This window comes from Lemur catta, chromosome 1, assembly GCF_020740605.2.
Source record: "Lemur catta isolate mLemCat1 chromosome 1, mLemCat1.pri, whole genome shotgun sequence".
NCBI classification, from domain to species: Eukaryota; Metazoa; Chordata; class Mammalia; order Primates; family Lemuridae; genus Lemur; species Lemur catta.
Window position 1 is genome coordinate 264,912,537 of NC_059128.1, and position 18,625 is coordinate 264,931,161.

Sequence of the window (18,625 nt, forward strand, 5' to 3'; positions counted from 1 at the left end):
CATAAAGATGTATCACCAAGAATTGTACTGTAATTATGAAAGTGGTCTTATTTATATTAAATATAGTGGAAAAACAAGATCCTAAAGAAAAAGATGTGGGAAAACTAGGCAAATCCAAGTGCTAGTATGTGTTTTTTCTATTATTAATACAGTGGTGACTGTACAGATATGACTCTAAAATTTCTAGTGCCTTAAAAACATAGATATCTGAAATTAAATAAGATAAATTTGTTTTAGATTTAAACTAGAAGATAGTTATACCCTCAGAGAACTAAAAAAAAAAGTGTGTCATACATAGTAAATACATTTTTATAACAACATTGCAAAAATGAAAAGTGTAATGGAATTTGTAAATATTTTGTCCAGTAGTCCAGTCTTACCAATATGGAAAGTTTTGATGAACATTATTTGCTAGATATGCTAGGAAAAAGAGAATTATGACTGCTTCATGAAAATCCAGAATAAATTTTCAATGATAATGAAATTTTCTATCATTTTATTAAGAATGAAAATATATACACTATTTCTCAGAATATCCTATTTAATTTACTGTATAAAATGATATTTTTTGTATTGTTCAAATTTAGAGTGATGCTCATTTAAATTATTCTTGTGTTACTTCTCTGTGGAGGGTGAAATTAAAACAAATCCTCCACCTCAAATGCATTATCCTGTACCCATCATGGTTTTATGATTTGTTCAGAAAAACTGAAGATAACAACTAAGATCCATTTAAGATTCACTAAACTTTCTTTTATACTTTTGCTCAAGCATGTCTAATTTGTTATAGAAAGTAGGATAATTTATTTCTAAAACCATTTCTTAGAAAAGAATGAGAAGGAATAATTTTCTTCAAAGAGGTCCTGCAGATGTTAGTTAACTTTACGCATTTTCCTCTGATACTTTTGAGTTAACAGTGTATGCTGCTTCCACAAATGATCTCTCAAGTAATTAGGTGAAATACATCCTTTTGGTGACTAAAAGCAAACACAGGATGCTTCAGCTTTTAAGAAGAGGATAATAACCTAGATTCTGAATTGGAAAACTTAAATAAATGTTTACCCTGTAATGATTTGGTTGTAATTACCTAGCAGTGTAAGTATCATTTCAATGCATTCTAATTATCATATGATTAAATAGTTAACAGTTTTAGATTAAAATTATGAAACTACTCATTTCAGTTGGGAAAAGAGATTAGGACTTCATTTTAAAAATGGTCATTGGCCACTATACAAGTTTAGTAACTTGGGAAATTAATTCAAAATTTGGTATTATCAAAGGCCAAAGTTTGTTTTGTAAAAGATTTACATTTTTGTTAGCTCTGCATCATTAAAGATAAAATTGCTGTCTTCTGACCCTAGCAGAGATACTTGAGCAGGTGAAATAATTTTGATAATCATATTTCTGTTCATTTATTATCTATCAAGTGGGTTTTATGTCTAGCTCATTAATTAACACAGTTTCAGTACTTAAATGTAGTAATAATCTATTGATTTCCAAGGTATAGTTTCAACTATCACAGCTTAAATATCATACAGGAAATTTCCTACGGAACTTTTGGGTTTCACTTACTCAAACAAGATTGAATCCTCAATGTTGGATAAACAAAAAGGAACATTTGTGCTAACATTTGTGTTTACTTTCAATTTTGTAAGATTTTCAGATTTCTAGTCTTTTACTTACATTTGTTTCTCAATTGCTAAAATTGTTACATAATAGTAAATGTCAGTGCCAAAACAAGCATTCAAAACGTATTTTCAAACCTTTCTTTTCCATGACTCTTTGCAGCAATTGGTGAACCTGAGAGTATAGACTGGTATAATCCTCAAGGAGAGAAGATAATTTCAACCCAGAGGGTAGTGGTGCAAAAGGAAGGCGTTAGGTCACGATTAACCATTTACAACGCAAATATAGAAGATGCAGGGATATATCGTTGTCAAGCAACAGACGCCAAAGGACAGACACAAGAAGCTACAGTAGTTTTGGAAATTTACCGTAAGTCATATTTTTATAAGTTTCAGTTGATTCAAATTGTAGCTACTTAGAAAAAATTCAAACAAAATAAAATGTATTTTTTCTTTTTCTTTTTTTAATTTTAATGGATTTAGGAGGTACAAGTGTTTTTTTTTTTTTTGTTACATGGATAAATTGTGTAGTGATGAAGTCTGAGCTTTTAGTGTATCCACTACCCGAATACTGTAAAACTAACACTCATTAAGAACTATATGTTATGCAGTGTTCTAAGACTTTCAACAAATATCAGCTTATTTATGTTTTCGTAGACTGCATCTTAGAATAGATAATAGGTAGTAGGTGGCTACACATATGCATGGAACCAATTCTGCTAGTTAAATAATATAAATGAAAATGTTTACATTTTCTCAAGCTATTAAATTTCATTGGTTCAATAGAAAATAGTGGTTTATTTAGTAGTATGAAATATATCAGGGGTAATTTTTGGCTCTAAAATAATTTATCTTGATTAGAAGACATGAAATCACTTATTTCATAGCACTGACCATTGTAGAATCAGAATCTGGGGAAGGGTCAGTGAATAGGAGAAAACAGACAGAAAGCTGAAAACTAATCTAGTAGAGAATAATTTCTAGGCAGAATTTTCTATCATTAAGCATTTTCATTAACAAGGTATTCCACAATTACACTTCATTTTATGACTTGAGATGGATGACTTCCTATGTCCTTTTTTCTTTCTCATATTTAGGAATCATTTAGCTTCTAGGAACTCGGTTTTTGAAAACTGTTTAACTCCTTGGGTTTGAAGCCAATCTCTCAATTGCTTTGGTGACCTTGAACAAATCACCTTACACCTCTGTCTTCAGGTTCCTCGTCTGTAAAATGAATATAATAATTATACCTTCATCATACATAGATTTGTTTTGAGGACTGCTTTAAATAATACTGTAGCACTTAGAGAAATGTCTTAAATTAATATGTGGTCATTAGCATTTCTATTAGTGAAAAATTATATATATTTTTAGATACAAGCGTGTAAGCTGGCTTATGCTTATAGCTTTTAAAATATTAATCTAGAAATAGAATATGAAAAACAAAGTAAGAACATTCGCACAGTAGGACTTCCTGTTTGATGACCAGGGCTATTTCTTGCCATATTGTTGCTTTTGTTTTGTTTTGTTGATTTAGCATTTTTTTCCGATTAGATTCTAAGCTTCTCAAAGAATATTTTCCTAATTTATGGTACTCCCTGAACTATCTATTTCACACTAGCAAGCAATTAAATTGAAATGGCCATTTCATAGACACAGTATTTGGAAAGTTATTTTATTATTTTAAATGTTACAAAGGGGAATTCCCTGATATTTTATTTGTGAAGGTAAAAAAAAAATTCTGCAAGAACAATATAATACTTTTGTGAAGATTTCTCCTCGAGCATAAATATCCATGTTCCTTCATTCGGTGATTCAACACACTTACTAAATGTATACCCAATACTATTCCAAGCCTCAGATGGAGACAGATAAACAATAAATAAGCTAAGAAATACATAGATGCTAGATGTACATGCCATGGAATTTTATGGAAAAGAAATTAAATGGGAGTAGACAGATAGAGAATGTTGAAATGGAAAGGGATATTCCTATCGTATATAAGGGATATTGGGCAGAAAACATCTGAATGAATTGAAAGGACTGTAAATGCATAGGATGAGAACAAACCGGAGTGTTTAAGCAACTTCTAAGAAGACAATTTGCCCAGATCTCAGTGACTAAAAAAAGAGGGAGAAATTGGCATCAGAGTTGTAAGGTAGACTACAATTTATATAAGATTTGGTATGACATTGTAAAATCTTTGGGTTTTGTTCTCAGTGAGATGGAAAGTTATTGGGTAGAGAAATTAGATTCTAAAGTTTTGAAGTATCTAGTCTTGCCTAATTATTTTATTATAGCACCAATAAACATGAAATCTAGAGCATATTATGGGAGAAATAAGTAATAATACTTATTATGATTTGTTTTACTTTCCTGATACAGAAAAACTCACTTTCAGAGAAGTGGTATCTCCACAAGAATTCAAACAAGGAGAGGATGCAGAAGTTGTTTGCCGAGTTAGCAGCTCACCTGCTCCTGCTGTCAGCTGGTTGTATCATAATGAGGAAGTCACCGCTATTTCCGACAGTTAGTATTTTGGTAACTCCCTAAGTTATATGTTCTAATAATATTGAAAATTTTTAAGAAATACTGAATCTACGTGGCTGACTATAGAAATCGGAATTTATGACCCTAAACGTCAAACAACTATTTTGAGAGCCTTAAAGCTCTAGACTAGGGTTTGGCAAACTAAAATGCTAGGGACCCCAGGCCAAATTCGGCCCCACTGCCATTTTTTTGTTAAGTTGTGATCAGAATACAGCCATGCTCAGTTGTTACATACTGTCTATGGTGGCTTTGTGCGCAGAGTTGAACAGCTGTAGCACAGATGGTTTGGCCTGCAAAATCTACAGTAGTTAATATCTGGAGATTGACCGAAAAAGTTTTCTGACCCTTGCTCTAGTTTCAAAGAAAGATTAATGCTTATAAACAGTACTAAGTAAATGAAGGAGTACATCCTTTGGCACTCAGATTCTGTATTTTTAATTCATACATGATTTCTCGTGCTCACTATATGTAAACCTAAAACAATATCTGTAGGAGTACTGTTTATTATTCTGGGGCTGTTCTTTCAAAGACATCTACATGTTCCAGATATTATGGGAAAGTGCATATAGATAATAGACAGAGAAAGTACATTCACTCAAATTGTCTCCATGATTTTGAGTTAGACTGAGCTAAAATTTCAGAATAATATGACATCTGAAATTGAAAGCATAATTTGCTTACATTATGCTCCTTTACCATTGTGCATAGGGAGCATTTTCAATTTAGGATATTTTTCAATGCACCTGCATTGCAGAGAGGTACAAAATAATTGAATCTTTAAAATACTTTCCATCTTGGATGATTCTGTTTTGTGTTTCCAAGGCATGGAACTTCTACAGTATAAAGGAGAGAAAGAAGACAGCATCTATTTTTGAATATGTAGGAATAATGTATCATAATCATGTTCAATAGTCATTTTTTAAATGTTGAGAGCATATTTCTGAGCTTGGCACATTCATTGCTTGTCAGTTATGGACTAAAACTGTTTCTATTATAATAAGTTAATGAGAAGCAGTACTTTATTTCCTCTTGCTTTATTTTAGCATTACTCTTTAGATTTTATTAACAAGTCACATGAGTAAATTGTGTGATACATTTCCAGCTCTTTTTCTCTCAATAATAAAGAAACAGCACTTATTTTATAGCAGTAAAATGACAGTGTCTAAACATTTTTAGATTGTCAAATCTTAAGCTTCAAGTGTACATCTGGTTTATTGTAAACCTTAATTACAAGAAGGTTTTGAAATGGGTAGAACAAAAGCCTCAAAGCAAAGATTGATGGTCAAGTGTGGCGGTGATACAGGAGTGATGCTTCTATACTGTACAGCTTGTTCATGTTTTCCTAGGATCCCAGGGTGGAATGATGTAAACCTTACATTCCATTTTGGCCAAATGTTCGTTGACCTTGAAGCTTTGAACAACCTTTCTAACGGTTCTGTGCCTAAATCACTGTTCATATGTAAACAATAGAATATTACATACATTTTAAAATACAGATTTTGTAAACAAGACACGAGTCATATAATATTCCCTCAGTGCCCACAGCGGACAGGTTCTGGGCTCTCTCACAAATACCAAAATCTACACATGTACAAGTTCCTGATATAAAATAACATAGTATTTGCATATAACTTATGCAGATACTCTAGTATACTTTAAATCATATCTAAATTACTCAAAATACCTAATACAATGTAAATGCTATGTAAATAGTTGTTATACTGTATTGTTTAGGGAATAATTTTAGGGAAAAACTTGGTACAAGTTCAATGCAGATGCAATTTGAAAAATATATATTTTTCATCAGCAGTTGCTTTAATCTAAGAATGGGGAATGCAAGGATACAGAGGCCCAGCTGTACTTTATTTTTTAAGTGAATGAATAAAATATTTGGCTATATTTCAGGTTCTCAATAAATGAAATTTATCATTTTCATTTCTTGTTATTGAGTTCTTAAATTTTGGAATCAGTTTTACCAAAACTATATGCATTTACGTTATATCTAGGATCAGAAAATCCAGTGTGGGGAAAGTGACTATAGTTTAACATGAAATATAACAATGAATCGCATGGCAGGCAAAAAAAGAAAGAAAAAAATAGTAATTATTTTTTTACTGTAGGATTTAAAGTATTCAAGTGAATTGTGAGGCAGGAATACTTTTCTGACCTTGTAATATTGGAGGAACTTGCCCATAGTTCATTTCCAATCAATGTGTGTACTTATGATGGATTTCCAAGAAGTAATATTCTTCATCTGATTATACTTTATATGGTTCCTTTATTAAAGCTAAAGGAATAAGATTAGGTTTATAACTATCAAAGGAATGTGTATGGGCAATTAGAATAATGTCATGGATTCTGGTAAATTCCTATTGCCTTAATGTGATGTGAAAGTAAAGTTTAGATGTTCCAGATGAAACAATAAAGGCTTGGACATGTTCAACTTATTAGTTATGCTTTTGATCACAGCTATGGGGCAGGTTTTCAGAATTAAAATTCCTACAGAATGTAACTGGAGGTTTTCCATGTTGCTCATTGAAAGATCCATATGCTAGAGGATCCAAGCATTTAGGGAGTAAAACTCACATTATATTATAAAAATTGAATATCCGGACTTTTAATGTCATGTTGATGGAGGGATATTCTGTTTGCTAATTAAACTCCATTACTGCTTTGGTCAACACCTAGTTGATGTGCATCACATGTACTCTATAAAGAAGTACAACTATTATGTACCCAGAATAATTAAAAATAAAAAACAAAAATATATAATTGTATGCAAACATTAAAGAAAAACTATGGATGAAATCATCTTGTTCAGCAGAATTTTAATATAATATATTACTAATATAAAAGACTCATTCAACAGTTATTAAACACCTAGTATGCCCACAAGATAAACAAGTGTATTATATTACCTTCAAATTACTGATGGTCTAGAGGGAAAGATCCCTAATAGATAAATCAGTAAAACAAAATATGTTGAGTCTATGATAAGGAAAGTGTAGTTATAGAGAATGATAAAAAAAGAGCACCTAAACTATTTGGTCAAGGGTGAGTGTCCAAGATGCCTGTCGGGTGGAAAAAGTTACCTTTATATATAAACAAAGGTTAGCCCAGCAAAAGGTGGTGGAGATTTTCAGGAAGAGAGAACACCATGTGCAATAGCCCAGAGATGAAAGACAGTCTGGAAAGCACATTCCAGAAACTGGAATATGTTTATTATAACTAAAATGTATGAGTCAGTACGACTTGAATGCTTATTCTAGTGGATAAATGTAACTAGGACTTGTTAGTAAAGGACTAATAAGAAAGGAAGCTAGAGAAAACGGCCAAGCCAAATAACAGAACCTTGACATCTGCTAAGGAGTTTGGAATTTATTCAAAAGGCGACATCACTGAAGGGTTTTAATCAAGGCAACGGCATTACCTAATATGTATTTGAGAATGACATTAGTAAGTTAGTAAAGAGAATGAATTGGATTGGAGGCAAGGCAAAACTTTAGACACTGAGAATAGTCCAAATGCTAATGAAATAATTGCTGAGGGAGAAGTCTTAGATTAAGTAATGATAAAGGGAGGAGTGATAAGACATGGGGTTTGATTGGGTCTGCAGACTAACGGGCATTTAGATATTGAGGATGACTCATGGAATGTGCCTTGCATACGGAGTTCTATAACTTACATAATTTTCCTTAGGCAACTAGTTCCATGTAAAGGCATGTTAAGACAGAATTGGAGAATGCCAGATGAGAAATTTCAGGTGGAGGTAGTGAGCTGAATTTTAGACATAAGGTAATTGCAACCCTTCCAAGTAGGCACATCTGGTAGACTGTTAAACAGCTATGGAACTCACAGGAATAATCTAGTCTGAAGAAAAACTTTGAGTCATTAAGATATAGATAGTAATTGAAGTTATAAGGGTAGATGAGACAAATCATTGAGTGAGTGTAGAATGAGGAAAAAGAAGAACTTAGAAATAACTAGGTTAAAGAAGTATAAAGATACCTTATTTGGTATTATTTGATTTCATTTATTTTTTCTTACTTTGATAATGAAAATTGGATTTCTGTATAACTGAGAAAAATATAATCTGTGATACTAAAAAAACTGTAATCTCCACAATTATGTGTGACTGACTAAAGCAGTGCTTTCTTCAAATGTTTTCTGGAAATACATATTAATGATGTCCTCTTTTTTTATAGTTTGCTAGCAATAGTCCATGGGCTTTACACACACATTTGGTATTTGACATGCAATTTTCACATAGTTTATTTTCTGTGTAGAAACAAATTTTTGTATACATAATGGCATGCATTTAGAGTTAGCAAGTAGTTACTGCTTTCCTAATGTACTAACAGTTCTCTCACAGTAGAGGTAATGAATTAAAATGACCATTTGAAAATACAATTTTTCAGTTAGAAAAAATGCCAATTTATTCACATCAAAAACATGTATTATGTAATTATAATTCTTTCTCTTTTATATCAAGCATCACCTGCCTGATTAAAATGCTTCCCTGTACTATTTTTCCTAATTCAAATGAAATGTAAACACTAACAGGTATTATAGTTAAAAGATGATATATATTTTAACAAGTTAGAAAATTCAATATTATAATGATTTAAGTATGGTTGAGTGTGTCTCTCCTAATTTTGAACTTTTTTATTTATAATTGTTTCTCATTCTAATTTTCTTCCTTGTACTTTAAAACAGGATATTTTAATTGACTTTGAAACGTATGAATTTCCAGGAGTTCTGAGTTATTCTCAGACTATTTGTGAGTTATAGTTTAAAGTTTGTTGCAGATTTTTTTCTTTTTAATCCTCATTCTTTCCTTTGGTGAGGAAATTTCATGTTTGTTTATTACTTCACCAGGAGAAAGGATCTGCATAAATTTTTTTTTTTTATCTCTCTTCTTAGGGTCAAGCAAAAGAAGAAATAAACATGGAAAATTTATACCTCCTGGGCTGAAAACCATGTGGCTGTAGCTTTCTAATACGTATTTTTTGTCTTGAGGGAGGCTCTGAATCTACACACTTTCACTTGTTTTTAGTTATCTCTTAGATAATAAGTAACCACTTGATTTCCTGTTTTAATATCTGTCTAGAACCTGATAATTCCTCTATTTGTTGTGTCTAGCTCAAACTTCTCCCTTCCCATTAATGAATTTCCATGGCAAATTAACTCCCAAATCCAAGTGGCTTCCTACCATAGTTTCTCATGGAAATCTCAATTGGCACCAAGGGTAAAATAGGATTCTACCCCTCATAACCATTCAATGATCCAGGCTGAGGCCGGGCACGGTGGCTCACGCCTGTAATCCTAGCCCTCTGGGAGGCCGAGGCGGGTGGATTGCTGGAAGTCAGGAGTTCGAGACCAGCCTGAGCAAGAGTGAGGCCTCGCCTCTACTAAAAATAGACAGAAATTAGCTGGCCAACTAAAAATATATATAGAAAAAATTAGCCGGGCATGGTGGCACATGCCTGTAGTCCCAGCTACTCGGGAGGCTGAGGCAGTAGGATCACTTAAGCCCAGGAGTTTGAGGTTGCCCACAGCACTCACTCTAGCCCGGGCAACAGAGCGAGACTCTCTCTCAAAAAAAAAAAAAAAAAAAGATCCAGGCTGATAGAGGCTCTACTTTTTTCACATGTGACTTCAGTGATAGTCCTAACCTCCCTCTCAAGCCAGCACATCGGGGAAAAGCAGTAAATATTGGAATAGGTCCACAGAGTAACCTACAGACTATAGATAACTTAGGGGTTACATACCTTAAAATAATGACATTTATATTAATACTTTACCAAAAGATCCAAAGGAGATAGAGGCTTATTCGTCAATGGATTTTACAGTATCTAGCAAATGGATGATGGTCAATGAGATCAATGGATGTGTTAATCAATGAAATTTAAGATTTTGCCTATACAATATGTTTCAAAATAGGACTAGATGTGAAACCCTTCCTTAAATGATAAGAGAAACAGTTTTAACACCGCAACAAAATCGTGATGGTTGTAAACTGAGGCCAGACATAGAAAATTGTCCAGATTCAATGCGGCTTTAAGAAATCATTTAATGCACATTCTATACTGGCTTATTTTTGTATGTATACAAGTGCATACACACACAAATGGAATATTTAAATAAAATTAATGAAATCTGAACTATTCATTCCTAAAACAGATTATCTCATTAGCCAAAAAAATCCCTTAAGTAAATTTGAGATATAACCATTTTCATATCCTTTATGTGACTTGAATATTATTGTATCATTTAGCTGCCTTCTCAGGGTATGCAAAATTATTAGTTTAATTATTGTATGAGGTAGAATGTTCAATGAATTTTCTTATCCTTTTCTAACCCAAATTGCTACATATTTGCAGTCAAAAGTTTTCATGTCTGCAATATCTAATCTCTCTGCATTGTTCTTTTATGTATCATTTCTGCATTCAAAGCACCAAGGGGAAAATAATATCCTAACCATTTCATGTGGATATAAAGTCTCGAATGCATTTTAGAAAAAAAAAAAAAAGGTATAACAAAGCAGTGTGGAGTGAAACATTGAAGTCATGAAATTACATTTTACTTTCAAATTTGAATTTGTTTGTTGATGAAAAGTTTGATTGTGTCAGACAGTGCCATATTTTAACTCTTACCAATTTAGAGTACACTGGACTCAGCCTTCAATTACTGATATCGTTTTCTCCCCTTTGCTTACTTTCTAGACCGGTTCGCTATGTTAGCAAACAATAATCTGCAGATTCTCAACATCAATAAGAGTGATGAAGGTATATACAGGTGTGAAGGAAGAGTGGAAGCACGGGGAGAAATTGACTTTCGTGATATCATTGTTATTGTTAATGGTAAGCAGTCAATAATTTGCACATATGTTATGTTTCATTTTATGTTTCATTTTAGCAGTATGTTTCTTAAAAGAGCAACTGTGTAAACTCAAAATCCAAGTGTTCCCTAATTAACCTCTTCTATGCCTGGAAAAAATCTCTCCACTTCTATGGTGGCATCTGTTACACCATATTATGCCTCGAGGCAGGATCCATGACTTATTTTACACTGTCATCTTCACAACACTTTTTAAAGAGTCTATATGAGAGTAATTGCCTTTTTACCGGATTTCTAGATGTTGAATGTCCAATAAGCATAATAAAGTATCACACTAAATTTTACTTTTAAATTACATTAATTACTTTTTGCGCAAATTATTGAAATTTATTTGCATTTTCCTCAAATTTAACAATTGAATTTAGAAGATTACTTTTTCAAGTATTAATGGACATTATAACTAAGTTTATGAAATCATGATGACCTTTCTCCAAACTTGCATCTCCTACTCTATTTTCTGCCTGTGTTAACATGACATTCTATGAAGCTAAAAGAGATATTAAAGTTATCCTAGATTTCTCCTGGTAAGCTAAGGTGCTATCAAGACGTGTCCATTGTATTTTTGTACATATGTTAAACATAGTCTATTTTCTCTATCTTCTTGTTTTCCATAAGAGTGCTATACTTTCTAATTTTTTTCTTAAATTGCCACAGCTTGGTTTCTCTACTCTTAATCTCACAATTCCACCATTTTCACCACCAAGCCTTTCAACCATGATTATTCTTCAATGGTTCTCATTACCTTCAAAATGAAATCAAAACAACTGCTTTTCATGGCATTGGAGCCTTTTGTGATTGATTGGCCTCCTTCCTTAAATATTCTGCCATGAGCAATCTAGATTTAGCCATAGACATTGGAGGATTGAAGTCCAATTTCAGTGCTTGAAGGATTAGGTTTAAATATGGAGCTGTCCATTCATATCTATATCTATGTGCATCTCTTATCTCTTTCTCTATTTTACACAGTAAACAAAAATAACATACAGTGACTATTTAGTTTGCTAATTATTGACTTACCTGTCTCCCACATTTTGTTTCCAAAAGGATTTAAAGTAGCATATGAAATCGTATTTCATCATGAACAAGTCTTTGTGTTCAGTAGTTCCTTATGAAAATGGGAATTACAATATAAATTAATATACGTAAAGTTTTTTAAAAAGTGATGTTTATAGGAAGTAGGACATATATTATGCTATTATGTATACAAATATATAAGTAATTATATGTATTTTAAACTAAAACATCAATTCAAGTATGATATTAAAAAAAAGAAGTATTATCTGACAGGAATAGTAACCCTTCATTACCCATTCTGCTATTGTAATTTCTTCTTTAATACCTTCTTTATTGCACTTATAGTGTGTTCTGTTTCCATACTTAATGATCTGTGAGTGTTTGTTTACTAATTATTACATTTATTTTGAAGAAAGGATTGTTTAGATATGGGTGTGCATCCCATTAACAAAGTTTAGGTCTTCAAGTCCATCATGGTTTGCATTCAAACTGGAATATTTAGTTTTGTATTTGTCTACTTATTTATTTCAGTATCCATAGGGAGATAAATACTGGATTATGTTATTTTGTGCCACTCACATCAGCCATGGAGATAATGCACTATTTTGTCTATGTCAAACTGACCCTGCCAAAAGCAAATCCTCCTCCTCCATATCCCACTTTCCTCTAACAGAATCAACCACAGTTCCTAATCTGATCTCCTGTGCTCAAACTATGATAATTAGTCATATTTTCCCTTACTGGTCAGCAAATCTCATACCTTAAAATTTTTAGAACTTTTCTCTTCAAAATAGCAGTGTTCACAGAATCAATCATCAATTGATTCCTCTTCTGGGTGATGCAGTTGGACCTTGTCGAGAGACTGCATTGACTAATGCTATGAGACACCTGTGCTTCTCTGTCACATTTTGCCTTGACTTCAGCCAGGAAAATCATTCTACTTCAGTCTTATTGACTCTTAGCCTGCTTACCAGCTCCTTTTAAATCTTGAGCTTCTCTGAAAGCTTTTCCTTATTGTGCCTCTCTTATAACACCTCTTGAAAATATTTCAGTGAGAAGTTTGAGGTTACAAAAAGTAACAATAAAATAAAAGCACTGCTTTTATCCATATAACTTCTTTCTTCAATTGTAAAATCTGACTTATGTTCTATGCTCCTCCTTTAATTTATAGTCCAAGCCCTCTCATTTAATTGCTACTAATTTTTATCTTTACTTATTTTGCCTTTATTCTGGTCCCTTTTCATTCATCTCCTTCCCCCTCAAGTATATTGAAGTCCCGAGCAATGCTCCAGTCAAATATTTGTTCATGTGTGTTGCTTCCTTATCAAATCTTGGCTCTGGAAGAGGCTCTGCTCTTTATCACATTGTTTGTTATTTGCAAAATTTTTTTCTTCACCAATTTATACTCTTTTATTTCAACAATTAGTTAAAAGATATGCTTGCTAGATTCTTCTGTTGTACCAATGATACTGAATGTTAAGGATTTTTTTTTGCTTAACTCCTTCCATAACTTTCTTAATGTATTTCATGTCAGTTATAATTTTTCACAAATATTTCTTCTTTTCACTTGAAGAAGGTTATACACCACTGATCATTGAGATGTGGAGTATGATGCCCCCAATGGGAGGATTGTGCAGCCCCATCCAATGGATCATGTGACTTGCTCTTGCCAATGTTATATAAGCAAGCATAATGCACACCATGGCTGAAATCAAGCTTCAAGAAATATCACGTTTTCTTATACTCCCTTGTTCTTTTCTTCTGCCATGAAACTAACATTCATGCCCCAACTAGGGACTTTTTTTTCATTCTGAACACCATGGTGAAGACATCAGGAACAGAGGCATAGCTGGTCTTTAGGTGCAGACACATAAGATGAAAATGAAATAAAGCATAACTTTTAAACACTGAGATTTTAAATTTGTTGTTATCACAAAAAAAAAGAGACAAATGCAATGCCACTGGATTTTTTTTTTCCTTTTTAGACAATCAATTTAAACATTATCTGACCTAGGAGTACTTCTGCAGTTACCTAGCTGAGTGTCCCTTAGATATACTCCCACTTTCCCTGATCATTTATCACAATTTTTTACCACCTTATCAAGATATTTAAAATTTAACTGAAGATTTTTGACTATCATTACAAAATTAATTTATATATTGCATTTATATATATATATATATATTTTTTTTTTTTTTTCTTGAGACAGAGTCTCACTCTGTTGCCCAGGCTAAAGTGCCATGGCATCAGCCTAGCTCACAGCAACCTCACACTCCTGGGCTCAAGCAATCCTCCTGCCTCAGCCTCCCAAGTAGCTGGGACTACAGGCATGTACCACCATGCCCGGCTAATTTTTTCAATTTTATATATATATATATATATATGTTTTTAGCTGTCCGTATAATTTCTTTTCTATTTTTAGTAGAGACGGGGTCTCACTCTTGCTCAGGCTGGTCTCAAACTCCTGCGCTCAAACAATCTGCCCGCCTCAGCCTCCCAGAATGCTAGGATTACAGGCGTGAGCCACCGCACCCTGCCTATATATTGCATTAGTATGTTTATTCCACAGATATATGCAAAATTCTAGCTATATGTTTTATATTATGTTATGCTTGGAAATCTGACAGATCTAGTACAGCATCATTTTCCTTATAGCATTTACAGTTTTATCTCAATGACTTAAAATAATCAACTTTACTAAACTACTTTATTGTTTATGGAGTAGCTGGATTCATAAGCATACAGTAAGTGCAGTTTTTATAGACATTCACAGACTATCTTATAATAAGAAAGAACACCTCTTGTAGCTGAAGAGAGGAGAGTTCCTTCATATTTGGGATAAATCTGCTGATAGTAAAATAGTAGAGAGAAAATATATTGCAGTCAGATAGAACCACGCATGCGAAACAAAGAGTTTAGAATGTGAAAAATATCTATTTTTTAGTATTTTTAGCAGGAATGAGTAATGATGGTGTTAGTTGGTTTGGGAATTATGTGGAGGTGCAGCTGAAAAACAAGTAGGGGCAGATAATGGACATTTATGGAAACTCCATTAAAAACCTGATTTTCTTCTATGGGACTAAGATGAACTACCATTAAGAAGCAAGTAATCTGGAGTGCAAGGAAGTTGGCAGAGGGATACAGACAAAGAGATAAAGTGAGTTCAAGGAAGAGATAACTAAGGCCTGGACTAAAGGGTAAGGAAATGAAAATGAAGGCATATAATGAGATCATATTTGAAGCAAAGTTAAGATGTTACACCTGTGTCACAGAGGCAAAAATATCAAGCATAATTTCAAGACTTCCAGTGAGGGTTTTAGGTCTTCCAATGTAGCAAATTCAAGCAGAGGTGACCAATAAGCTGTGAACAAAAATACATCCCTGAATTTGGCAATTACAAAGTCATAAGAGACATCAGGGTGAACAATATCACTTGTGTAGCCTGGATAAACTTCTGATTACAATAAATTGAAGAATAATGTACATGGACATTCATCCAAGAATGAAAGTACAGAAAGTAGAGACTTATTACCTCAGGTTGTTGGAATTGAATATCAAATGGGAAACATTACAAAATTGAGTTAAAGACTACAGGAAATGTTTGGCGTTTTAGGACATTTTTAAGAAAGACTTTCACTGAACGTAAGGAGGATATCTTTTATTCTGAACCTGGAGGAGATGAGTAAAAAACAAGTGAGAATGTGAATAAATTCACAGATAGGTTGGTTGATAATTTGAGAGAAATCCATATAACATCAACATTCTATTTTCAATTAGCTGATTTCCCTCACCTAGCAAATGTCAATGTGTTCTTGATATCTCTCAAATATTTTTCTATATTTTTATATGTGCTTATATCTTCTTTTTATTGGATCTTCAGGTAAACTTTCCAATTTGCCTAAAGGCTTTCTGTTCACTAGCCTCCCAGTGACTGCCTTCCACTTATTATCAAGCCTTGCTTGACTTTGACACACGATGTGCAATCTTTCAAAAGCAGATCAACAGAGACATTTGCTCAAATGGTTAGCCATCTTTTCTATAAATTCATGTTCTCTTTTAATTACATAATTATACTATACATATGCACAAACATGCCCACTTCTACGCACATCATGGACACACTCTTTTAAAAGAGAATCAGTGGTGTTTCTCTTGCTTTAACCCCAATATATCCTCCCACCATTTGATTCCTAGCACTTAGTTAAATAAATCTGCCCCATGCTACATAGAAAATGTTCATATAGATGAAAGGTCTGGAAATAACTTCTAAATTTAAAATACAGACATTAGAGAGTTATTTTTATAAAATGTTCTTCTGAGGTAAAATGATTCATTATTTTCTGAATCTTTTGTAAATTTGTGAAGAATGATCCACTAATGACAGGTTCAAATTTGGGGTAATGGAGGCGGGAACAATTGAAATTGGATGAAAAACACTTAGTAGTACAATTTTAAAGCAATTTTTTCTTTGGTCTTCCCTTGAACATTAAAATCAACAGTGCATGATAATGGCCAGAGATATTTGTGCAAGTGGGTGTCTGAATGTATAGTGCACTTTGTTACCTCAGTGACTCTCAGGCAGTGCTTTTGTATTCTTACCTATTGTAGCCATTTCTTAAAGTCAAGAAAATAAGGAAAATATTTTTGTATAATAATTGAAAAATTAAGTCCAATTTTTTTCTTTAAATTGCATGCAATGCTTTATAATGTAAAGCATATATAAGTATAAAAGACAGTGAACTAGGCTCTTGTTTATCAATAATATAATTTTATTAATCATGCAGATAGCTATTTTAAATCAGCTTAATGACTGAAAATTATGAAGGAATTTGTAAAAGTGACATATAATATACAATATATAATTTACCCATGTCAATAAATAAGCATTTAATAAAACCAGAGTATTTTCTAATTTTTTTTTCCCCAGTGATACCATTAAATTTCTAAGAGTAACAGTCTGAGAATAAAAGACAATAAAAATATTTTTTCTCCTTAACTCTTAACTAACCATTATTTTAGAAAAGTTCAGATTATAGAAACTAGAAAGATATTACAGATAGAAATGATGAATCGCCTACACAATCTAGGCACAGATTTCTTTCACTTTCTCCTCTACATAAGTGATTGATATAAGTAGTTACAATAAATCCTTCCTTCCCTTAAATCTCCGTTTCTCTTTTACCCAGATTTCCTAAGTATACTTACTGGCATAATATCATATTTGAAAGGCTTTATAAAAGTATGTATTCATTTTTCAACATATTACTTTTAATCCCTGATTAAAAGAGAAGGCGAAATTTTCTCACTGTTGAATCAGATCCTCACTCTAAATTCATCTGTCTCCAGGATAGCAATCTTCTGGTCAAATAGGGATTGATCTTTGTATTTTTTTCTTTAACATTTGGTTGATAAGCACATAAGTGTATCTTGTCATTTGTGAAAAAAAACAATAGAAACCTTAAGAAATCTATATGGGGACATAAGATACTGCAACAAAACAAAATTTTAACATTTCATAGAATCAATGAATTTATTGTTCTATTGTTATTTTTATTACTTTTTTCAAATATTTTCATTCCATGGTTGGTTGAATCCTTTGATGATGAACTTGTGGATGTGGAAAGCTAACTATACTCATGCAAAACTTTTATTCTAAAGAAAAGAATATGGTTCAGTCAGAGAAAAAGAATGCAGTCAACAATCTCCTGCACAAGATTTCCAAGAGCCCAATATGTACACAAGATGGGGCTGTATCTTCAGCTTAAGACACCAAGATTTGAATGGGGCAGCTCAAAGAAACTCTCAGTTGAGAACCCTTAAGTAATCAAACCAGGCTTCACAAATTGTTTAGGTCAGGTGCAAATTGTCAGTGCAGAAAGTGACTTTGGGAGTTGCTAGGAAAGCTTCTGGTCCCTCATAAATTCCGATGTCCTTACCTTGGCCAAAAGTCAAATACCAGCCATTCAAATATTTTTGAAGATATTGATAGAATTTTTTTCCAGTTTAACTATAAATCAACTCCACTTCTACAGCCCTAACAGTGTATCTTTCACACTGACTTAAAATTATGTTTTTGTGTGAAATTATCTCACAGATTAGAATATTAATCCTTCAAGAAAAAAAGTAATATTTTACAGCCTTAAGGTACATCTTAGAGATTTGCACAGAGGCAGTCTATAATTTCCTGAATAATTTATTCAGTTTTAAATTATTTTGTGCAAAAATGTGATTTCCTTAATCACAAAGGTTTTTATTTTATAATTATTTCTATTTAGTTTTCTTTTAGGTTAAATAATCCAAATTATTTTATTATTACCTTGAGGACATTTTCCCCTTATATTACCAACCTACTAACCCAATTCTAGTTATTTTCAATGTATTTTATCAGTTTGTGATATACAATAAAATACACACATTTAAAATGTAGATATACATTTATATCTATACATATATATGTAGATATGTGTGCGTATGTGTGTGTATATACAATCACCATAATCAAGATAATGAATATAGTGAATATATCCATCATCCA

General features: G+C 32.5%; 1 protein-coding gene across 3 annotated transcripts in view; it reads left to right on the top strand.

Annotated features, from left to right (window-relative positions):
- The window catches only part of NCAM2 (neural cell adhesion molecule 2), a 518,783-nt gene that overhangs the window by 277,562 nt on the left and 222,596 nt on the right, over positions 1-18,625 (top strand). For 2 of the 3 annotated variants that reach the window (XM_045557836.1, XM_045557826.1), the window contains exons 3-5: positions 1,789-1,995; positions 4,011-4,154; positions 10,901-11,038. In XM_045557836.1, the coding sequence (XP_045413792.1) occupies positions 1,789-1,995; positions 4,011-4,154; positions 10,901-11,038 (489 nt within the window). The remainder of the gene's footprint in view (positions 1-1,788; positions 1,996-4,010; positions 4,155-10,900; positions 11,039-18,625) is intronic. The other variant, XM_045557845.1, reaches the window with a different exon arrangement.